Here is a 25,510-nt window from a genome sequence, read left to right as displayed (position 1 = left end):
ATGAAGAGTGCAGCACCTTGGCCCTTTGTAGAGCAGCAGATAACATATTTAACTTTAGGTTAAGTTACTGCCATGTTAGAAATGTGCATAATATCTAAAACTAAACCAATGAAAGTCATCCATTTAATATACACAAAAGCTAATTCTGCCTTTAGCTTAGAATTACCGTTCTAGAGGTGACAAAACCATATTTCAATGTCTGCATATATTTCATAGTTGTTAAATAAATCAAGTGCAAAATATTGTGTTGCCTATTTTACTACATAAAGACAGATGAGCTGACGTCACAGCTAAGTGTCAAAATACTCATGAAGAATTACTGCACTACTTGTGAACATTTCATGCTTTTTCTTTCTGTTCTTATTCACTCAAGCTACTCAGTTTGCAGTGGTTCATTTTTCAGGAAACTACCTCTGAACACCGGAATTTTCCTTACCATCAGCCCTAAGAATGCTCAAGAAGGCATGCTGACATAGGTTTCTGGCTTGTAAAGGTTTCTTGCTTTTGCTTTTCAACAAAAGCCAACTCTATTTCTCCACAAATTCTGTAAGTACTGCTTACAGCAAATCCAGCTGAGCAGACAGTATTATCAACCAGGTCTCCCAGTGCCACATTATTCCCAGACATGCTGAAAGGGAAGAATAGCCCAAGGGTTAGAACATCTGACTGTGACTGAGCACCTGATGGCAAATCCTTGCCCCCTGCTCTGCTGAAATGATACTGCTATTTTATCCATTGTTGCCTCAACTACAATTATATTAAAAAAGGGGTAATAGATCTTCCTTGCTTCCCTGGGAAGAGCAAATATAACTACACTGACAGAACTATGAAGTGTCCCATTGCTGCAATGATGGGGAAAGAGACATATAAACATATAAAATTGACATTGAAGATAATGGTGTGTTCAAGCAATGTTTAAGTTTAATGACTTAAGGAAATCACAATAACTTGTGGACATGAAGGCATGATGAGGACTTTTCCCCCTATATAATTCAAGAATTACAATTCCATATATTTGTGAGAAGACCACAAGATTTCATGTCAAAATAACATTGTAACAATATTGGTAGTTCATTTAAACTACAAGAGAATAGTTAGAAACAGCTTTAGGTATTTTAGTATGTTGCAATTCAACTCTGGCATTATGAAAGATCATGGGCTGCTGAGCATTTCCTGCTCCCTCACACTGTGCCAAGCTGCTACGGTTGTCGAGCACTCGGAGGGACAGGCAGCATGCAGAGAAAAGAAGATGAAGATCAACAGCAGCAGGCGGGACAGAATCACCCCCGCATCATTGCTATGCTTTTCCTACTGGAAAGCATAAGCTTGACAATCAATTATGAAATAATCTGACAAGTGAATTTTACTCTTATGCTGGGCAAATTTTAGGATGCTTAAGATGCCATGCTGATAACTCTATCTTAGCTAAATGGGATGAAGGTTTCTGGAGCTCTGGACTCTTCATGAGCATAAAGAATGTATAAATATAATCATTTAAGGACTGAAAAATGTTCTAGTGCATATTTTGTTAGTGAATGAAGCATCTTTAAAATGTTAATTAGAACAAATTAACATTAATTTAATTAAATCAACAAGAATAGAGAATATTGTTAGAATATAGCCAGCTTCCTGTATTTCTCAAATCAATTCCAAAGCACTTATGGAATTGAGTGATTTCTGTGAAATGGAAATGCATGGCTAAATTTAATGATATAAATTGCATGGCTGTAGGTTATTACCTACATATATTATACTATACCATCATTACTCCATGGACACTGATTTACATATGGAAAACCAAAAAAGTTAAAACATACTTTATCAGGAATGATGACTCAGTAAACTGAAATTAGTATGACTCGGCAGAGTTTGTATTACCACAGGACCTGGATTTTAATCAATACAAAATATGTTATCTTAACTTTCTTTCTTTTTAACAAACCTATTTGTAAAAAAAAAAAAAAAAAAAAAAAGTTCACAGCAGGATAATAAATGGAGAAATTAAAGATTGAGGAGAGGGTGATGGAGAGAAAAGGAGAGGCATAAATAATGGAATACAGGCAAAAACATAAAAGACAAGGGATTTACTAAAATGAGACAGACTTAGCTTAAGGGATTCCTTAGAGGAATGGGGCAACCCACTGAGAAGACAATTCTCTTTAGAGGTCCAACTTAAAATTTCTCATCAGCACAGGCAAAATTCAATTTCCTTTCAGTCTGTATTTAGATTGCACAGTGTTCAGTGAATCTCCATCTCTGGTGCAAGCAAAGAAGACAAGTAAAATAAGCAGACATGGGGTTGAAGACTATCTCTAAAGCCAGTAAGAAAATCAGTAATTTTCTTCAGCATTGTTCCACAGTGGTGGAAACCAATTTGCACCCGTGGTCAGTTGTGGTGACCTCAAATGGCTATACTGGTAAACTACTGGTGAAAGCCTTTTTTTGCAAAAACAAAGTTACAGCCTAACTACAGCATATGTCCCATGTCAGTCTTTCTGTACAACCAAGACAGAAAAGAAAATACTGGCAACCTAAAACCTTAATGGAAACACACATATGTGAAGCAAAAGTACAAAAGAAAATGCAATAATCAGGATAATGACACAAAGTCATAGAAAAGAAGAAAAGGGTTTTTATGGGAGTAATGAATACAAATATAATAACTATTTTACAGTGTCTGAAAATACAGGTATTGAATTACTATATATTACATTTATATCTATTGTCACCCTGTTTTCTGTGACAGAAGAAACACAGGTGTCTAGAAGATAGATCACAATATTGAGGCAAAAATAATGAAGATTACTGTCATTTACATTAGTGAAACAATGCTTTTGCCTTTACAGAACTTTCAGAAACAGTTATACTTATTTTCATGTGTACAGTGCTCTCAAACAGTAAGAACTCATTATGTTTAAAAAAGAAAATAGAGTGCCCAATTTAGTTTCAGCACCTATCAAACTGATATAAGTAAAAGGACCAATTTAGTTTCAGCACCTATCAAACTGATATAAGTAAAAGGACCTCTAAGAAAATGAGCTAAATAAATGAGTTAAACCCATACTTTAAAAGATATTTGTAGTTTTCCAACACAATAAAGGGAAATTTAATCATAAAATATAGGGTGAAGTTCCAATCTATGGGTATTATGAGACTGCAGTGCCTAATTGAAGATGTTTCATAAACCATTCACTAAGGAACTGAGACAAAAAAACATGAATAAAAATAAATCTAAGCCAGCCTTGTTCACTTTAATAAATGCTTCAGCTCCTGAGGTATTAAGTAAAAGAAAGACGATGACACTGTCTTTGTTACTGCTGTTTCATTCATTAACATAGGTTTAATTTTTCTTGTTTCTAAAGCTGCTTGAACTAAAATATTTCAGACCAATTTAAGTAACATTTTATGCTGTATACAAAAAGCATATGTATGTGTCTGGTTTTTTGTTGTAGTGAAAAAAACACAATTAGATTAATCCATACCAGTATTATAATAGATTTTTTGTTTCAGCTGCCAAACCAAACCCCGAATTTCCTCATAATCATATTCTGATTTAATAAGTTAATCCTACAAACTTTTCCTACTTTTAAAAAATACAGATTGAGACAAAAATAACTTTCAATTTTAATTTAAACTTAGCACAGCCAAATTAGTGTTATTTTATAATTTCCATTAAATAATATGCTAGATCCCATTGACCTGTGTTCCAGCTTCAGAAAAGATGCTGTTTTCCGCATGCTATAGGTGATCATTCTAGCTACAGAATATCCAGAGAAATAACGGTTTCTATTAAGATATCTTTGTATATGTTTTCAAAGTCCCATGCAATGATTTTCCAGAGAGAACCTGTTTGTCCTCCTGTCAGCAATGGCACACCAATCAATACATAAATGTATGCTCCTGCATTTTTTATTTTGCCTTGCGTACTGACAGATTAAGTTGCCAGCTAAGTTCTTGACATGAAAATATTTCTACTGTAATATGTCAGAAAAAGTTAATTATCATAGGCAGTAAAAATACATATTCAAAAGCAAAAGTCAGTAGGAAGCTTTGCTTAAGAATGCTGCTAGAAGGATTGAGTAGGAACTTGATTAAATATTGGGGTAAGGTTTAAACCCTGGTATTTTGGATGAGACCTGGAGTGTACTGGTCCCAAAGAATGTAATTCCATCATGGTCTCTCTCTAATACATGTTACTGTCAGAGTCTGCAGCTTGGCATAGAGTGGCAAATCATGATGTGTGTTGTTTTGGTTTTTTTGTTTGTTTGTTTTTGTGGAGATTGGCAAAAACTGTACAAGACTGTTGCAAAGAAATAAAGAAACACATAGGTCTGGGTCTAGAGTAAAGAAAAAACTGCCAGCTAGGCATAACTGAAAATGTACAAGGGAGCTAGAAGGCTAGTGTGTACTCAGAATCTGACAGAGTTGCCACTTTATTTCTTCTTGCTGATCTTCAGTTTGAAGAAGTAGGTACTTCAAACAGCATCTTTATGCTGTTACCCCAGGGAGATAAAAGGTTGGGTTAAAAAATTCAGAAACAGCAATCTGAGAATTTGGAACTGAGCCTTTTTATTTAAAGGTAGTAGGAAGAGCTACTTGGGACAAAAGTGGTTATAGTAAGTAGTTCCAGTACGTGTGGTTATGCATGAGCATGTCCTGGGAGGGCAGGTAAGCCTTGCTAGCATAGCCAAGCTAGAGCTGGGTTAAGTGTGAACACTAGTGGGATGCAAGAAAGAAGCATTAGTTGGACTACCTTTATATATTAGAAAAGACAATTAATTTCCTCATTGCAAAAGTGTATCAGTCGTCCTCCAAATATTATTACTTTATTAGAATCTTTGCTTAATTAACAGAAAAATTTTGGAGCAACCTTTTCTTACAAAATATTAATGCTGTTTTGCATAAATCTCAGTTTGCAAAAGTGCCTCTTTACAGGCAATGCCTTCTCAATGAATGTTGCTAGAAATCTCATCACTACCACATCATTGAGACTGTATTCTGAAGACAACAGCTTTGTATCTAAAATGCTGGTCTTTCCCTATAAAAGAAGTATACAGGAGCCTGTGGAAGACGGTATGACTATTACAGCAAACTCTGGCAACTAATATAGCATATGGCAGCTTAGAGCCTGGCAAGAACATATATATGACACCATGGGGTGATAACTTATTAGTGAAGATGCTAGAGGTCAGGGTAAGGCATGTCTCTGAATTTTTTCTCTCTCCTTCCCCATTAATACTTGGACTATATCTTTCCCTCTTGTTTACTGTAACATCCCCTGCATTTTCTGTATTTTTTCATAGCCTAAATCTTTTCATCTCCAATACCTACCTTAATCCTCATTCTGAAAATACACTGTTAGAGTTTACTAATTTTAACTGCAAGGACTTCTCGTGAAGATTATCACACTCTATAACTCTCATTTGTTGGTATTAGTTCTCCTGGAAAAGCTTTTACTGACTTTTCTTTTACATAACACAGAAACATAACAATGGATGATCTTTAAGCTTCTTGGTTTGCAAAGAAAGTGCCTATGATAGAGCTAAGACTGACTTATGCGATGACTTGCAGTTGACTCATCTTCCTTTTCTCCCACAGTTGTTTGGCAAGTGACTATCTTTGGCTACTAGGCTGTCTTGGGATTTTTGCTAGTCTGCACTGCTTATATCAGACCCACAGCAAATATTGGTACACTGCAGTTTTAATATACCAAAGTCGGTGTTCAATGGGCTTTGTAGTGAAATGGATAAAGCATTGTGCTAGGCAGTTTTGTGCACATGCTTATGAAAAACCTAGGACAACTGAGACACTGCAAATTTAGTTTACATAGTATTTTTTCTGTAAAGGAAGCCAAATGGAAGGATGTTCTGTGCAGGAATGGGTATATGTAGATTATTGAACAAGTACAATTGAGTGTATATTTTAACTACATCTCTGTATTCAAAAGTTTGTGCTGGAAATTAACAAAAAGTATTCTTTAGTCTATGTAAATGATTTTCTTCATTGACTTTTGTATTTTTACCTTAAATACTAAAATAACTGATAAATGTAGCAGTTACTGATATTTTAAGCAGCTTTAGAAAGTTGAGATGGTTTGCTAAATCTAAAAAATGCAGTGCAATTCCTACATGCTTCTCCACTAATTAATTCTATTTTTGTGGAAGTAATTTTGGACTGTTTAGAATGTATGAGAGTCATGGGAGAAAAAGTAGGTCTCACCTATGTCTCCCATCACATTTCCCAAACCCATCACCTTTAAGTCTTTTGTGCTAAATGTGATCAACTGCACCTCCAAGCTAGCATGGAGGTAGATGGGGCAGCTTTGCTTCTTTGTAGGCATCTGTATCATCTGTCCTTCCTTGGATTTCTTGGCACCCTGGTGCTATAGCTGGACAGAAGAAAGGAGGGAGAAAGACCCTCTCCCAGTTCTTTTGTCATGTACATTGTTAGATTTCCTTCAGAATGCAAATTAGCTGACCAAGGAAAGATGTTATCTGAGCAGTCAAAGTGCTTTTAGTTTAGTGAGAGGAGGAAAACAGGAAGAGTTATCCAGATCACAGAAGAAAGAAATATGTATATGAGAAAACATCCTTGGTGTTCAACCTCTCTGAAATCTATTCCACATGTTCATGACCAGCCTGACTCCTGCCTGGTCTGGGACTACTCCATCTCTTTTCTCACACCTTTCCACACCCCATAAAGCCTCCTCTGTTCCCCTCTCACATTTGATCACTTCTGCCTTTGCCCAGACACCTGCATGTGCAAATTATTTTATTCTGAAAACCATTCTGTACACCTTTTGTACCACAAGGGAAAGCTGGCTCTGTTGTAACCTTGCCTTTTGCCTTGATAAGTGATGAGGATATGTGCAGGCTATGTAAGCAGGCCCTGGGGCTTAGAAGGCTGCATGAGTCCCTTGCTTTAGAAAACATTTAAACTGAATGTACTTACCATGTTATATACAAAATCAGCTATTTTTGTAATATATCTTGCTAACACATACGCTTGTTTCCTCCAGGACTGTAGCACGGTAGATACATCCTGTTACTTAGAACCTTACAAGTCTCATGTACTTATTAAAAGGCTGGAATTTTGTCTTCTTATTTATACAAATGAAGATCTAAATTTATATGTAAGTATATTCCTCCTTCTTTACAAATACATGATATCCAGAAAAGGTCTGCTGTATACTTACTCTTGTGTTGTTTCTTTCAGCTTTCAGTTCTGAAATCTCCTCCTCTTTTTCAAGCAGCTGTTCCCTGCATGCATTTAATTCTTTTGTCAGTGCAGCAAATTCCTGTGGAATAAAATTATATATGAAGTTACTCAAGATGTAAGCACTAGAATAATCAAATCCGTATGCATTCTCGAGTTTGAGGATTTAAATAATATTTAAAATCATCAAAAAAAACTGAAATAGTATATGTAAACATCAGCATCTACCAAAACCATTTAAAGTCTAGGCATATCTAATAAAAAGTGCCTATGGAAAACACTGATTTAAGTTTAGAAACAAAAGAAGGTTCAAGGTGATGGCGACATTCCTCATACATAAGCTATCAGAACCACACCAGAAGAACAGAATTGGCCTATTTCATAGCAACAGAGACACCACATTTCACGCATAATGAGGTTCAACTCAACATATCCACTTAGCGAGTGTTCTTGTTTCTCTGTAGGGCACCATTGCAATACAGTAGAGAGATATATATATATGTATATATATGGCAGGTGTATATATATATCAGGTATTCACTGATCAAAATCTATCTAATATCAGATTAACAGAAGTAATATGTGTGTTGTGAAAAAAATACTCTCATTATTTTTACTTGATATTTAACTATTAAAATGTATTTGGGTATTATAGTAAAAGGCTGTGATGAGTCACAACAATATTCATGTTTGTTAGTTTGGAGTGAGTTTCCTATGAAACAACAACATAAAATGAAACTGGATTTTAAGTTGCTCCTGATGGTAAGTTTTATACATGCAACTAATAGGTTTTCTGAAAAACACATTTTTCAGTTGTAAAAATTCCTATTAAAATGTCTTGATTTTACCATTGCTGTTACTCTTCAAATATATACATAAATTTTTGCCTGTACAAAGGGCAGTCACAGATTTGTCATTCATTTCAGTAATGAAAAGGGTTTACGCCATATGTGTTTATTTTTGACAGGCACAACGTATACAGAACTGTAGTGGTTAATTTTATCCTTTACAGCAAAAAGATGCTACATGTCTCATGTAAACAGTGAGGCAAAGTATGAAAAGCCTTTAGAATTTGCGATCATGTGTCAGAAGAAAAAGATGTCTTCATGAACAGCATCGCTGCTTAACAAAGAAATATACATATTTTTAAATAATAAGTTAATTTTAGTTTGACCAAAATAGTCAGTGATTAAAAGAACCCACAAGCAGCCAGAGTTAAACTGAAGTAATTCCTAATTCCCCCCTCCCCCAAAAAAGAAAGCAGTTTAAGAAAAAAACATGTCCAGGTGGCTTATCTTATCAGCCAGTAGGATGAAGCGGAGACTAAATCTACTTATTTAAGACAAAAGCTAGCAATGATCTCAAAAGGGCTTAGTTTGCTGCTTCCCCTTGAGTTGCTTAAAGCAGCTTTTATCTGAAGTGCCATTCAACAGAAATTTGGTAGGTATTGCTAGGCTCATTCTGTTTTAATCAAGTTTCTAAATAGTTAATGGTATATGGTATTATTAATAATATATTAAAAAGTATTCAAATAGATTTCAAGTGATATTCTGACAATGTGTAGCTAAGTTGTTGTTTTTTCATTTTCAGCAGCTGGAACTGGATTCACAGTAAACCTCCATGCAAATCACATGGTAGTAAGGAAAGTGTTGTTCTGATATCCTCAGTGGATTTTCTTTTAGAGATCAGCTATTGATCACATGAACCATGTAGTGATGTTTTGTGACATACCTCCTAATCAGTATTTTCATCTTATACCCTAGTGGTCAAGAACTTGTAAGGCTATGCAGCTTACTTTCATGTTAAAGCCCTTAACTTAGCTTTTTTATTTTTTTAAATGTTTTAAATTTTAAAACACCTCTCTCACTTTTCAAAAATATCATTAAAACTTCTTCCTGTAGGTCTTACTCTAGGATTCAGAAACTGCTAGTCCAGCAGTGTTATTCTGTCCAGAATTTTGTTTAAAAATCTCCTGTCCTTAAGGTTATAATTAATGTTACATACCAAATGAAAATATCATATTTAATAGAAAGTTAACGATCTCAAGTCAGATTGCATAGGAATTCTGAAGCACAAAACCACACATACACTTTTTTTTTTCTTCATATTCCTCTTAAGAGAAACTTTATAGCACTACATGGTGGAACTCTTGCTACTAATTTATAGTTTACACACATGGGTAAGTGTCTATAATACTTTCAGAATCTCACAGAATAAACTTTCTGTGTAATCTACGTAGTATGTTGTTGTTATTTATATTTTCTAATTTCTTTGTATTGTTTCAGTTGGAATTAAAATAGACATTTTGGCATATGCTTGGGCATCTGGATGGGTGACAGGTGGTGAAAAGGATAACAAGTATCAGCTGGTGACTTACAGATTCAGTTCCTAACTACAGTAAGGCAAAGCAGTCTGATAATGTGCTTTTGTTGCTTTCCTTGGAAATGGAAAAAGATACGAGTTCATCAAACTGTACATTCTTTGCTGTGCCAAGGCAAGTCTGCTACGAGCAGTACAGTCCCTAAGGCTTTAGTCAATATAATCTCAAATAATTAAGGAATGGAGTTCCTACTAGTTTGCTGAGCAGCATGGAGCTTATTCTCAGGGAAATTTTGTTTGGTCATCAGCTTAAGTTTTCGTTTGCTTAAAAACAAATCATTACTCAAAATTCTGCTCCCAGAGTCCCATACCTAACACATTGTCCTCTCAGCCTCAAAATATCTTCAGCTTATATTTATAATAACTATTAGCATCCACTTTAGCTGGGCTACCTGTGTCCAGTATTTTAGACCTTTTTACTTGAGTCACTGACACAGCCCTTTCAACCCTTTTAATTATTCAGTTGTTGCTGCTCTGAAATTCCTCTGTGTTCTTGCCATATCTGCAGTACTAGCATTTACAAGAAGCAGTCACCTCTTCGTACCTCTGGAGCTGAAGTGGCCAACTTTCTCTCTTCATCTGAAGTACTAGAGATGGCTCAGTTGCCAAGAGCTTTGACTTCTCTGAATCGAATGATGACAGAAAGAGGCGTTTTTTTCTTGGTGTTTATATCATAAGCCTTTTACAGGGAAAGTCTCAAAGTATAATTGAGTTTGCCCTAGAGCTTTACAAATTATTATTTCTGTCACATCTGCTTTGATGAATTACTAACTAGGATAAAACCTCACAACAACTTGTTTTTCAACTCATGCTTCCAAAACTACAAGTAAAACTCATTTTAAATATACCCTTTTCATCCAAGGTATCCCTGAGATACGACAATGTAGCGCTCCAGGGAACGTGTTTCTCCCACAGGTCAGAAGCAAAGCAAAGCATGTTTCTGTTTCACCCAGTTATCTAATAAATAACATGTGATGATAACAACCTCTGCTCGTGCAATTCCCTCCTATACATACAGGGATCAAGGGAATACTGTCACCTGGAATTATTGTTTGCAGCAGAAATCTTGCATGGTCAGTCATACTTTGGGAGCCCTGAAGGTAGTATCTGTTGCATAACTGATATGATTTGACAGGCACAACTGCACTCTCAAACCTTATGTAGAAGTTGTGTAGCTATAAAGCTAATTAAGAACTGAAGTGACTTAAAACTGTATTAAAATTATTCAGTTGATTGCACTGGTTTTATACTATACTATGACATCAGGACACTAACAAATTTTTTTCATGATAAACAACCCAAGAAAGAGCATTTTTTTTGCCATCTGAATAAACATAATCTCAGAACCTATCTTATCTGCTGTTTCTCTTTTTGTCTTAATACTTGGGCTATAACACTCAGCCTGACTGAAAAACAGCTGACTCAAAATGACAGCTCTTCATTTATCCCATGTTTATATTTGAGGAGAGGGCAGAAGCCTTGAAAACAAATTCAACAGAAATTTGTAGCCACCGAAGGGATTGCTAGGCATTACAAATAAAAAAAAAGGCAAGGACTTCCCCTGGTGAAGCAGCTGAGATACAGTCAGAGCAGAGGCTGGAGGGTGCCTGGGAGAGCGCGAGGCCATCGGGACAGGCAGGCTGACAGCCCTGCCAGATGTGTTGGCAGCAGGACTGCGCAGGGGAGGCATACCACAGCTCTCTTACCATTAAATCTCTGCCTCCAGGGATTGGCTTAACAAATGCTGCTTTCTTTGCTTATTGTTCCCAGGAAAGGCCTGCTAGGTTTATTTTTTGTGACCAAATATGCAGAAAATGTATATAGCTAGTCTGCAAGCTGAGGGTATGCCACAAAAATTATGAGACCTCATAGCTGCAATGGTTAACTGTTGAGCATGTGTATACAGTACAGTACAGAGTCAGTTGAAATGAAAATACAAACAGTCCCTCATCACCCCACCCCCCCCAAAAAAAAACCAACCTACTGAAAGAAAGGAGAAATTTTGTAAGACAAAAAACCAAATCCATAAAATTCCATTTCAGAGATGCTGCGGAGATTCGGTTTAAAATCTCCTCCTCTGGATTTTCCATCTTTGAACCACAGCTCATTTCAGGAATGAATGAGTGAACTAACCTCTGCATGAAGAAAGAATGATAAGGCTTTATCATTTTTATTTTACATTCAACACAAGCTATGATAAGCAATTTGCTTTCCCACAAATTTATATGTAACTCATTGAACATAGGAAATTATTATCTACTACAATTCCCTCAGGGTTTTGTTTTCATCCAATCCAATTTTGTAAAAAAAATAGTACCTTCTTTCTTTTCTTATTATTCCTTCAATGGAAATGTTGGAAATTCTCCATGCTTTTTAAATGACCAAGGATTCTTTTTAGCAACTTTGCCATTACTGGCACATAAATTTCAACCTTGTTGACTCCCATTAAGAAGACAAAACACTACAAAATTCTGAATTTAATTCACTCAATCTTCTTACTACAGAAGAGCCATAATAATAGTCCTTGATTCTAGCTCAGGTTGAATGCAAGATTTAAATATGTGGGTTAGTGTCAATCTTCTGAAATGTTTATTTTTACATTTCTGCTCAAAATGAGAGTTCACTTGCACGCAAGTTTTAGGCTGGAAAACATGTACCCTGAAATACTGCATTGTAACAGGAAGCAGGTAAGAACAGGAAATCCGTTTGGATCTCAGGACTAAAATTTTGGTCTCTTCACACATAAAAAAGCTATACTATCAAAATTGCATATTAGTCTCTGAAAAATATTATCAGATCAGTTTTCACTATGATGCTGTTTGCATGGAGAGTTTTCTGCACTTCTCCACAAACAAATGTATGTAAACCAAATTGAATCAGTCTCCCTTTTCCCCATTTTTATGCAGTGGGTGCTTTTTTTTTAACCCCTTCAAGAAAATTGGCCACTAGTAGTAAATTATACAATAAATAATATGTGGGTGGGCCACATCATGTTGAACTTTGACTCACACCATGCCTTCATAGTCAAGGAATAAGGTGCTTTTCTTCAGGTGTGATCTTAGTGGCTCTTACATAGCCACTATAAAGAGAAAAAGGCAAAATATGGTCCAAAATGGCAGACCATGAGTACTTTATAAAATAATTTTATGGAAAATTGGATTGATTTTATTCTAATTCATCAGAAGGATATTTTTCCAGATATTTAAATATTAAATATGTGAAATGGTCACAAAGCAGTAGCATAAGTGAAGAATAAATTGCTGTATTGAATTACAAGACTACAACCTCCTATTGTCAGCTCAGTCTTATTTTATGCTTATCATCCTGCATTTTGTTTTGCAAAATTAAAATAAACACAAAGTTATAAAGGAAATCACCCTGGACAATATGCAAATTATTGAAGCGCTTTACAGACTGTACAATGGCTTCAGCACATACACACATACATAGAACTCTCATTGTAGGGCAGATTGAGGTCAGTACATGGCCCTGAGAAATAACCTAAAATAAATCCTGACAGAGAGGATATATGAAGGGTGACTGTAAGAAGCAACACATAGTTACCAGTAAACAGAACAGGCCTTGTCTTATAATGTTGGTAAGGAATGCGCAGCTTATTTTGGTGCCAATTCCAGCTTACAAGTCTGGTTGACTTTTAGCATGCCTGACTCACTTTTCAAACTCTTTGTTTCTCTAGCTTTGACTTCTTTGTCTGCACAGCATCTTGTTGTTTTCTTCCAGGCAAACTTGACAAAATACAGCGTGACCTTTCCTTCTCCCTCATTTTGGGTAACACATACTGCTCTGACACTTGCCTCGTTCTCTTCTTCCTCGGCATTGTCTCTGGGTAAATTTTATCCATGATCACCCATTCAGTTATTAATAATAGGTCAACAAGTCTGCTGTTCTGATTCAGAACACATCCTTCCTTCCACAGTAAAATCATATTTTTCCCCTTTCAGAATTTGAAATAGCATACTAAGTAACTGACATTAAATCATTTAATATTTTAAATATACTTAAAAACTAAAAAAAGTAATTTTTTCATCACTTTATAAAATCAAGTGAAAAGTATCTGATATTTTGGCTGTTTTCCACTGTTTCCCATTTTTTTAATGAATTTGCTCAGTGTGTAAAATATTTTAGAAAAGGAGGACAGAGAAAATGTAAACAGCCTTAATTCTATTATTTTGAATAACAAACCCCAAACTTCAGAATATTATATATACTTGTTTCTAACAAAAAATCATTAAGTTAAAAAGTTGGGGTTTTTCTTCTTTTTATCAGAAAAAGATTTGTCAAGCTAAAAACAGAATCATGTCTACTAACTGACCTCATCCATCAATGGATCTCTTCGCATAAACTATGTTTGATCTTTTTCCTGGCAAGAAGAGGTGCTAACTGATGCTTGCATATGCAAATATTAGATTTTCTGGGTTGGATTTCTCTCACCTAATTTGAAAGGTATGTTGTATTAAAATCTATATCCAAGCTGGTCACCCAAGAGCACCAAAGGGGAATAAGGCACTTGTAGGATGTGATCGACCCAACATGCTATAGATATCTCTTCTGGGTTGAAAAGAACTACACCTTTGAATTCCTTATTTTTCTATATAGGACTTCTATAAAGGCAATTGGGAAAACTCTTTCTCCTACACTACAGAAGTCTGCTTCTGGTCTGACCAGTATAACTAAAGCTTGTTAGAGAGAAGTAAATAAAATTCCCAACTTTAGCTATCAGACATCACTTTACAGCTGGCATCACTGGTGGCAATCACCACCCTCACTCTGCCCCCCCAAACAGAATTGTGGAAATAACAAGTATAAATTGGTAGTAATTATCCCACACTTCTAGGTGCTAGTATTCAACTGGAGCAGTATGGGGTGGTTTGGTTGCTGGGGAAGACAAGACAAGTGACCAGAGTCAGGATGAATACCAGGAAGTTCAAATGAGAATATAATGAAATGTAGGGGAGAGGGTGGCTGTAAGATGGTTTAAAAAGGACAGATTGTTTTCCCTAGAAAAGAGAAGTTTAACTGGGGATGAAGTATTGTTGCTCCAATAAGCAAAAGGTTGTTTGTTATAATGACAAGAGTGATTATTCTCTGTGTGCATTAAGAATGGGGCATAAATAACCAGGTTAAACTGCAGCTAAGGGAGTTCAGGGCGGTATTAGGAAAACCCTTTATAAGAATAGTTAAGCAAAAAAACCTGGCTATATAGGAACTGTGTAGTGACAAGCTTTCAATGACAATTCAGTCAAATATCTGTAAGGGTTTATGGTCTTGTATCAAAGAATGAAGATAGAATAAATGACATTCGGAAGATACTTTCATTTTTTGAGTCCATGACAATGAATCCATATATACAGTTTCACTACTGTGAATTCTACTTTACCTTCTGTTGGTGGATCCTTTAATTTAGATGACTACAGCATATATTGACTTCTATGATGAAATTGCATTTACACATAGCACTTTATTGGTGTCTCTGGTGGAGTTAATTTAAGCCATGGATTTAACTAATTTGCTTTCTGTTTGATAAGATATGTAAGATATATGTGGTTTGTTTGTAGAAATCTTTTATTGATGCTTTGACGGAAAACAAATGACTTTTTTTCTTCTTATGTTGATTTGCTCTCTTTCCAATTAGTCTAAACTGTTATCTAATATCCACAAAGTACAAATATGTACCTCAAGCAGGAATCCCAATTTTGCTCTTTCCAGCAATCTAACAGAACATTTGGCTTTTTTATGTACAATAGAAGTAACATTAAAATTTGCTCAAACCTTGTTTTATATACTGACATTGTTAACAGTAATCTTTCATTTGGTCTATACTATTACAATGAAATTTAAAAACTTCAGTAGAGAAAACAATATCATTAGTTGAGACGTTCTTCATCAAGAAATTTGATGAATTGGTAATTAAACATGAATTGGTAATTACTGACATAGACTTTGTCCTGAGGAAAAATATACGCCAGGAACACCAAATTAAAGAATGGCATTTTCTACATCAGAAACCGCACAACCAACAAAGATCTGACTAGCCTCTGTGCCTCACATTTTAAAGATAAAGGAATAATAAAACATCTTAAAATGATGTTAACATTCAGACATTGGCAACTTCATCCATATGGTCTCACCCACTACTAAAGTCTTTTAAATCTTTTTCTGTTTTGTTTTTTTTTTTATAAGAATACAGGATAATTGATGTAAAACACATCGCAGTTTTTCAATTCTGAAAATGTAGTGAGTAAACTTATCTTTTTCTCTCTAAAGAAAGAAGTTGATAAAGTCCGGTAGTTAATAGTGATAACAATAAAAATATTAGTTATCCTAAAGGATTTTATTTATTTTGAGTCAGCAAAAATAATAGAGTCTTGATGACTTCAGAAAAACAGGACACTAAATCAGAAATTTTGATGAAAGGATGTTTTCACTGATGTGTAATAATGTCCTGTGTTCATGAGAGGAGAAAAAAATTTATAAATTACATCTTCTATACATAGTGTACTCTTGGCTATAAGAAGTAGCTCAATATATAATAAAAAATACTGCTTATCAGGAGCTCGGCAGGACTCTGGTGATTGCATTCAATAAATAAAGAAGTTTCATCAAAATAAGGCCTCATTAGCTATAAATTTTTGAGCTGCCTACTGGACAGGTGGTCCAGAGGGTGCTTCTACTCAGAGCCCAGGCCATCCACGCCTTTCTGTCCACATCTTGTTATTCAGTCCTTCAGGCATGGGTAGTGCCTGTGCACTACCAGAGAACAGCATGACTACCAGCAGGACTGTACCCCAAAACTGGGGTCTAGTCTGTGACTTCCAAAAACTGGTGCAGTATCTGTTCTGATGAAAAATGTAGGCACATTCCTGACTTTTGTTGCATGTCTTGCCTGAACTACTCATGTATGCATATGATCACCTCACATAAACATTACACAATATATGAACTAGAAGCCACTTTTGTTAATTTAGTTCTTAACTTAGATGACTCCAGCTAACACTATCTGTATTTCTCCATAAAAATGAAAACTCAGAAATGAGCAAACACAGAGATTTTTTTTAAGTTACGTTTAAAATATTTACTACAAGCATGTCTCACAGAAAGATTTGCTACCTAATCTTCACACACACACTTCAGAAGCAGTTGGGCTTGTTTGAAGTGTGACTGTCACTTTGAAAACTAAATCAGATTTGCTGATCCAGATCTAGCGCTCTAAATGAAAGTTACACTTCAAACAAGCCCAGTTGCCTTTGAGGTGCTGTAGAGCTACTGTTTCTGTTTGAAGTTCATTATCCTACTACATTACTGCCAATTCAATGTTACAACTGTCCCCTTTTACTACGTTGTGTCTCCAGATAACTAAATAAACACAGATGATAATGTTCAGGACAGAGTATAGGTGACAGCTTTGAGCTCTGCTATTCAGGAAAGCTCAGTTTAGGATTACAGCTAACACCACAAGATCTGAAAGAGTTATATGAAGGGGAGAGGAAATAAAAATTACCTTTCTAAGGTAGTGTTTTAGTGATATACATGCACACTCACAAACACACACATACAGGCTATTAAATACTTTCAGAAGATACATTTAGATCTCATAACCCACTAGACTCAGACTATAACTCAGCCCTTCTTTATCACTCTGCATTTGCAGTAGCTAACATCAAGAGAAATGGAAAATATGATTTTAATAACCTGATTCTCAGAAATCCTGGTGTGTTTGCAACATAAACAAACCATGTTTATATTATGCCTCCCCTGTGAGATGGAATGCATACAGACTCATTCCTACCTGCCCATAGATAACATCTGTCAGATTCACTGCATAGAAATACTTCACAAACTTCTTACATTTTACTGTATGATATTCAGTTTATGATTTGTCTTTCTCCAAGATGTGCTAACTCCAAGGTTCAGAAATTAAAAAAAAAATATCCAAAACAAAACAAAACCCCCAAACTAGCTAACGTGTATAAAAGTGTATGTTAGATACATATTTTTCCCTGGTCATATTTATTTACAGAATATTTCCAGAAACAAGACCATTATAAAAATGACAAGTAAACATCCAAACAAAGACAAACACCAGAAATCCAACAGATTGTGGATCCAAACAGTGGAACACTTGTTTCAGAGCATGGTTATAATTGCCAGCTGGGTTGAAATGCATTAGTACTGTAGCCTCATCAATCTTCCTAAAGTTGCTTGTATACCTGTATATTATCACGCAATATTGCTAAATCAGATCATGTTCTATCTTTCCAAAACTGGCTGTTTATATTTCTCATGACAACCACAAGACAGCAACCACAATATACAACTAGACATGTGCTGAACTTGGGGTCCCATAGCAGTTCAGAGTGCTTCAAAACCTTACAGCTATATTCTCCTCCTTTTGCCCCAGTACCCCTCTTCCTGAAGCCTGTGGATGGAAAGAAATCAAACTCAGTCACAACAGTGGAAAAACTTCGAAGGATTTAGCTCCTTAAAAGTCAGTCCCTAGACCCAACCCCTCAATTCCTTAAAGCCAATTTATAATTGAAAAGCATATTAATTTAAGAGGAAAATTTTTACTGTAGCTGAGCAGAAAGCCACAGTTAGGGATCATGAGCTTATGGGCAGCTCTCACGCAGGCACTCCTTCCTCCGTCTCTAGCCAGGATGACTTACTCTGGCACCTCTCCTGGCCCAGTAGCAGTGGATGAAATCATGATGCCACAACATGACTCTAAGTGCCAGCATTCACAAATGAGATTAAGATTGTTAGGTTTAAATATCACCAAAGTATCCATGATGGTAGCCCTGTGTTAAACTCTCTGCTTGCCCTGATAAACTGATAAGCAATTAAGAGCTAATAGCAATTAACTTGCTCCAACAGCTTATTCTGTCAGGTTTCTGAATGTGGCTAATGTTTTCTTTGATGGGCAACTGGGCAAAAGGTGGAGATAAATTTATAAATAATTATCTGGAAGTATCTCTTCAATAAAACGGAAAGCAAATAAAAGTAAATAAAGTAAATAAAGGAATCTCCCTTCACTCATCAACTATTTGGCCTATCTACAAAAAAAAAAAAAAAAAGTCATCATGTGAGAAGTCTGAGAAAAAAGTGATGATTGCAATCAAGAGGATACTAAAATTCAGTGAAAAGCAAAACTTAATAGATGACAGTCTTTCTGGAAGACAATTTCTTGTACTAGTTTAGGGTTGGTAAAACTGAGCAGTTGCTTGTTTGCATAAATTACCAACACTATAGTAAGTTGTTTATGTTAAACATTTACCTTTTAGCTCCTTTGTAAAAGGGAAAAATTTATTATCATTGTAGAGAAATATTTCAATCAAGAGAAATGGGATTTGGTACTTTTGATATAGAGAAAAGTAGATCATGAACTAAGGCTACAGCACTGCATCATGTCACTCATATATGAAAATAAATTTCCCAGTCATAAAAGCAAGATTTTTCTAAGCAGGAAGAACATAAATCCTGCAGAAAATGATACCTCACTAGTTCCCCATTTTCTAGGGAATGTATGTGCTTTGCTACTTGTAACAAAAGCAGTGGGACTTAGTTAAGTGTAGTAAAGATAACTAATAATTACAGCAATCATACTGTACTACACTTTGTAAACTTTGATTTAGAGACCTGCAATCCTCTCAGTCTTAAGCCCTGAAATATCTGGCACCACAAAAAGGTAATTGCCTCGAATATATTTAGTATATAGCTATCACCCATTAGTTTACTAAAAAACTTGAGTATATCTGTTTCTATCAGAGATCTAGTTTAGCACTTTTGAGTTTATATTGTTTAACAAAGGTTGTGACAAGGAGGAGGTAAAAAATGAAAGAATCCCAGGCATCAGAAATAAGGCAGAAGATAACTCCAGAGATTCTTGTTACATGCCAAAATCTACATCCTAGCTGCCTGTAAAACACTGTCCCATGTGTGGCCATGCAGCCTGCAACTCAGCCCACCTTCAGCTCTCTCACAGGTACCATAGCTATCTCTGTCTGTAAAATGTCTGCGGGTAGCCTCATAAATTTTCCTAAATTTGTCCTAAACCCCTGCCTGGGTGCTAAACCACCTAACAGTTTGGAAAGGTATTGCCTTAGTATACCTGGGTAGAGTCTTGACCTGCTTGATGAACTGAAAATCAGACTTCTTTGTCAGCCAAAAGGTTAGCTGCCTGCACTATATTTAGTATATAATCATCACATGTGAATTTACTAAAAGTCTTGAAGGTATCTATGTAGGCAGATATCTATTTTAGCACTACTGGAATGCAAGAAAATCAGTTAATAATACGGAACTGAAGGTGGCACCTTGAGGCATCTCTTTCTCCTCATCTTTTTTGAAACAATTGGTTTTCAACATTCTGTAAAGCTGTGTGTTATCTAACATTGCCATTTCCAGTTTCTATTATTCAAAATTTTATTACCAACTTTATGAATAAGCCACTAAGCTACCGTATAAGTTAATACAATATTTTTATTTAAAGTGAAATATATATGCCTTATACACTAAGAAAGCAATGTATTCTAATGTGGGAGAGAGTAAATGGACATCTAAGAAAAGTACAGTTCCTTCTTTAGATTTTGGAGTTATTTTTCAACTGCATTCAGTGGCCAAAAATAACAAGACTACATGAATTAAAATGCAGTGACAACATTTCAGTGTTCATTACCCTCTTTTAGACCTTTTTGGAAACAAAAACCAAAACCCAAACAAACCAAAACCCGAAGCAATGCAATCATATCAAAAGACTTTCTCAACAGGAAAAAATGAAATATGAGAAATGAACGAGGCCTCTCTCCAAAAATAAAGGGGATAATAAAAGCTACCATTTTTTGCACTTAATATACATAGACACACAAGCCCATATCTGCTGAAATAGAAATAGTTGAAAATATCCTTCCCCTCTGATCATGCTGAGCTTTGCATAAAGTTGTATCTTCTGTTTTGCCTCAGGAAGCCTGTTCAACTTGATTTCCTCTTTTTCTACAAACTATGTCAAGATTTAAACAATTTTATTTGTCTGTTATTAGGTAGCTTATGTAAAACTGTATGAACATATGTGCATGCAGTCTTTACTAGATCTTCAAACAACAGTTTGCATAAGAACTTAAACATATCTTAATTTTTAAATATAAATGAAAAGTTTTATTTCTTTTCAATTATTCTCTAATGGCCTTCTCTGTAATAACTGGATAGTATTTCATAGATATCTTTATAAAACATTTTAAAACAAATCTTTGTTTTGGTATCAGAGTATTAATTATGTAATAAAAAGAATTATTCATAGACCAATGTCTTCTTCCCCTTTCCTATGTGCAGTATCATGTTTCCGTTTGTCTATTGATGAGATTTCCATATTAGGACTTCTGTATTCCAGAATACTTAACAAAGAAGGTGAATTTGACAAACTTCAGCTTTATTATCTGAATGTGGTCATTTGGACTTGCTAAGGAAAAAGGGAGATGCATGTATGAACTGCTTAACATGTTCTTTTTGTTCTTCCAAGAATATTTGCTGCATTTTGCAATACTGCTGATTCTGTGAGATCAATCAATGAACCCCTACAAAGAAATAAAGCTCACAGAAGACAGGCAAGGGTGATGTTCTCATGAAGCTCAGAAAAGAATGTTGGAAGTGGCCAGAGCTATCATAAAGGGAGCTGAACTTAACACCAAGGAGACTGAAGGGTGGCCTTTATTGTAGACAAATGGCTGTATCAGTTGAGTGGGTCAACTGGTTATGTAAATGGCCTTCTCTAAAATAATCAATAGAAAGCATTATCTTCCTAAGCCAGACCGACCAACATGGGGGAGCTGTATATGTGTCTCAGCCCAACAAAGAGTATAAATATTGAGCAAACAGGAAAAGTGACTTTGAAGAGAGCAGCAGGTTTGAGGTGGCTTCAACCTATGTATTCCTTCCCAGCAACTAGGAATGCCCAATGCCATAAAAGCTTAGAAAGAACGGTAATGGGAATTATGTTAATTATCTGATTTCACTGTATAGTGTGATTGGTATATTGTGCTTGCATTGCGATTTCAGAATATTGCTGTATCACTTTTCTAAATCAAAATCCCAGGAAATGTCAAATACCTTCAAACAAGTAAATTTGGTATTAAACATTAAACCTTCCTCATATGTAATATCTAAAAGAACCTGGTATTGGGCTCTGATATTCTGAAAACTCAGCAGTAGAAATTCAATAGCGCTCTCAGATTTCTTCACTTCTTTAGAAACTGATGATATTATGTAGACATGTGTGGAGAATGTTAGTTTATGTTGGGGCTCTACTAAAAGGAGAGACCATGGGACCACATTGTGGATACAGTCAGAGTTTCAAAGCATCTGAATAAAACTACTGCTCTGAGGGACTGCAAAATGTTTCCAGAAGCCTCGACTGCATTGGCAAACCTCTTAGGAGTAACAATATATGAATGATTCAGACTCAAAAGCTTTTTCTGTGAATTGAATTTCTGTTGAGTTGAAATAGGTTTCTATGGTAGAAGTAATGTCATAAACGATTCCCCATGGCTTGAAAGTACCAGGCGGCAATGCCTCTAGCACCTACTGCACTATTTTCAATCAAGAAAAAAATCATGCTGGGACCCAGATGAGAGATGTGCATCATCAGCCACACCCTCCATCGGATCTGTTAATGTGGCAAGGCTAACGACGTCAGAAAGTTAGCCCTTCACAGTAAATCTTGCTAAACTAGATCACAAGAACGCCTTAATATTTTTGGAACTTTTAATTCCAAAAAGTAATCTGCATCTTGATACCTAAATCCAGTGGATGGATTCCTCCTCAAGGATGGAATTATCCATTTATATAGTTGGGATTCCTCTGCCCTGACTTTGGAGTCTGACTTCAGACAGTTCTCTCAAAAGTCAGTCAGGCTTAGAAGTTTAAACCAGTAAACTTTTTTGACGGGACAAGAACTAAACTATCAAAACTTGACAAAGAAAGCTGGTGCTTTTATGTCATTTGAAAATATTAAGAAACCCAAATATATCATCCCATACATACATAGCTTTGGAAATTTTTGCCACCAGCAGTACAATACTTGGAAACACTTTCTCTTTAAGGTCAAATATATTGGGTGTTTCTGGCTGATCCAAGTGAAAGTAATATAAATTTCCTTTAAGTTCTTATGCTATAACATTCCATACACACAAAAAATTTATTTCATATTAAATCATTTTAATAAATTTGCAGTAGAAACCCTACCTCAAGGCCTAGTATTTCATCATACTGTGTGGTATGAAAGCAGAGAAAGGTATGGTTTCTCTCCGAAGGAATTTATAATCTCAGTATAAAAAAAGAGGCAGTAAATTGCAAGGGACAAGTCAGAGACAATGTGACAACGTGACAGATAATTGGCTTCAGCTACATACTGCATAATCATTTTTCCTGATAAATCAACAGAAATGAGAAAAGATAGACATCACAGCTACCTGGGCTGACAAACAAACAGCAATCCCAGGGGAGAGATGAATTATATGCTTTCATACAGTAGAACCTAGAGCTTAATGGGTCTGTATTGTGTGTGTTCTTCAGTGCTTTGATTGCTAACTCTTCCTTTAATGAGTCGTGGGCCAGCAACATGGGCCATGCAACCTTTTGATATGGCTCACTTTTCAGTGGGAACTCTCATTTCCACTCTCTTTCTCATCTTTATGTTGAACTAACATTGTGAGTGTAAACACAGGAAATACATTCCTCCTTTTCCCGATTAACAGTAAAGTCTTCTTTTCAGCAAAATGAAGCAGATTTGAAAAGTGCATTAAATTGTAAGCAGGAAAGTGAATGAACAAAATAATAGCAAAAATATGAAAAATATCTGAAACTGGGGGAATAAAAGTAAAATATGTAAACAGTAGCTAACAATGTTATAAGTGAAAAAAACCCCAAATGAATCCCAGGATAAGAAATTCAACAAGACAGAAGTAACCTTCAGATTTCAGTAATCTTCTACAACGGAATGACATAACAATTAATTAAAAATACGTGTAACATACAAAGAAAAGAATAGTATATAGAAATAGCAGTGAAGAATATAAGAACAAATATATTATTGCAAGACACATGGGCTTTCTGACAGGAATGAGAATTAACCATGCCTGTGTGTGTTTATGAAGACCTAAGCAACAGCCGTACATTCTTCTATAGACCACCAAAAGCTGCAAGTGGAAACTTGATACACTTCAAGGGTAAGGGCAAAAATTACATACTCTGGCCAAACCTATGCTAATTACACTTCCTTAGCCTTCAAAACAGGGTAACTACTGGCAAATTACTCAGTGGCTTGCTATCTCTGGGTCATGACAACTCCCAAGCCAAACCTGGGAATTGCTTTGGGTGAGAGCTAGTTGTCCTGGGAATAAATTGTGCCGGGACCATTCTAACAGCTTACAGCCGTGGACGACCACCTCCAGCCACAGGCAATCTCCACAGTGCAGCACTAGCTTAGAGTCAGGGCTGTCCACTACTGCAGTGTTCCTGAAGACAGATTAAATAAAGACTATAAGATCCTTGCATCCAAGGATAGGAAAGTATAGGGTAGAAAAACAAGAAAAAACTGTTCTGTGCTTCCCTTCCCTTCAGGGGCCTTCTGGGATAAGCAGCAGTGTACATTTACGCCAGCTACAGAGATGTCTGTCTCCACAGCCTGCAATTCCCAAATTGCATCATAAGCTGTCCACACAGCTGGGCGAATAAAAAAATAATAATCTGCAGATGGCTGTTGTAGCATCTGGTTGAGATTTAAGAGTCAAGATGTCCTGCAGTGGCTTCCCGTCCCCGACTCCCTGACTGTGCTAGGAATTCCTAAGAGTGTTTGCCATAGCATTGCCACTTCACTCTCCTTCCTCGTCCTGATCTTGGGCAAATGCTTTTGTTCAGGCCAAATAAAGTTCATCTCCTCTGCTCACAGCTGCAGAGTGCATGATACCACGAGCTGTGACAGAGATACTGTCTGAAGACCTCATCCTCAGGTACAGCTCTAGAGTGAAGAATAAAAGCACACAGTTTTCTACAAGTCAGATCTTCATAAAAATGTAATTTTCTATGGGAACCTGTACAAACCCTTTTTGTTCCTTAGACACACTAATAAATGAATAACCACAAAAATGTCATAATTTTTGTCATGTCAGAATAAAATATTTTAAGGGGAGACCAAGAAGTGGAGAGAATGACATGGCTTCTGGGATACCTTTGGAGGATTTTGGACTAGCTATAATATATAGATGCAGGTCACACATTTATAATTACCAAAAAGGAACTATACTACAAGATAGTCCCTGAAAACCTGTCTCCTTACCTTGTAAGGCATATTTTCTTTGCAGAAGTAACTAAATCTATTGCATGCTAAAACTGTCCCCAGGTGTATGCCACCTGGACAGCTGGTGCTGGAGTTGGAGGTTAAATGAGATCTCCAAACTGTACCACTCTAACAGCTCAGACTTGTCCTCAAAGGGATGTAAGAACAGGAAAATTAACGTTATGGGATGTTATGCTGTTTGTGGGCAGGAGGTCATAAGACCAGACTGTCCTATGGAAAAGAAAGGTAAAACAGTATCTAGGAAGTACATGGGGTTTTCCTACAGTAGCTCCCAGGAAGTAATGTTGTTCCTACATGTGAGCAGTATGATTGTTTCTGGTGACTGTGTAATACACAGGATTGAGACTCGCTATCATTCCTAGTGTTTTCCTGCCTCCTGGAGAAAAAATAGTCCTAGCATGGATGAATTGTGACTGCAAAATGCAATTTGACACAGGCTATGTCATATAGATCACATTATATATATCAATTTAGAAATACTAAACAGATTATGACCTCTTAGTCCTATTTTTACCCTTCATCTGCTTTTACCATTTTCATTTGGGTTAGGGT

General features: G+C 35.9%; 1 protein-coding gene across 1 annotated transcript in view; it reads right to left on the bottom strand.

The window, feature by feature from the left end:
* Nucleotides 1-25,510, bottom strand: part of PPFIA2 (PTPRF interacting protein alpha 2) — a 338,047-nt gene that overhangs the window by 124,101 nt on the left and 188,436 nt on the right. Inside the window, exon 4 of the mRNA XM_075057802.1 lies at nt 7,196-7,297. Coding sequence (XP_074913903.1) covers nt 7,196-7,297 — 102 coding nt within the window. The remainder of the gene's footprint in view (nt 1-7,195; nt 7,298-25,510) is intronic.

This window comes from Buteo buteo, chromosome 26 (assembly GCF_964188355.1).
Source record: "Buteo buteo chromosome 26, bButBut1.hap1.1, whole genome shotgun sequence".
NCBI lineage: Eukaryota > Metazoa > Chordata > Aves > Accipitriformes > Accipitridae > Buteo > Buteo buteo.
This window is presented reverse-complemented; position numbering and strand designations above follow the sequence as displayed.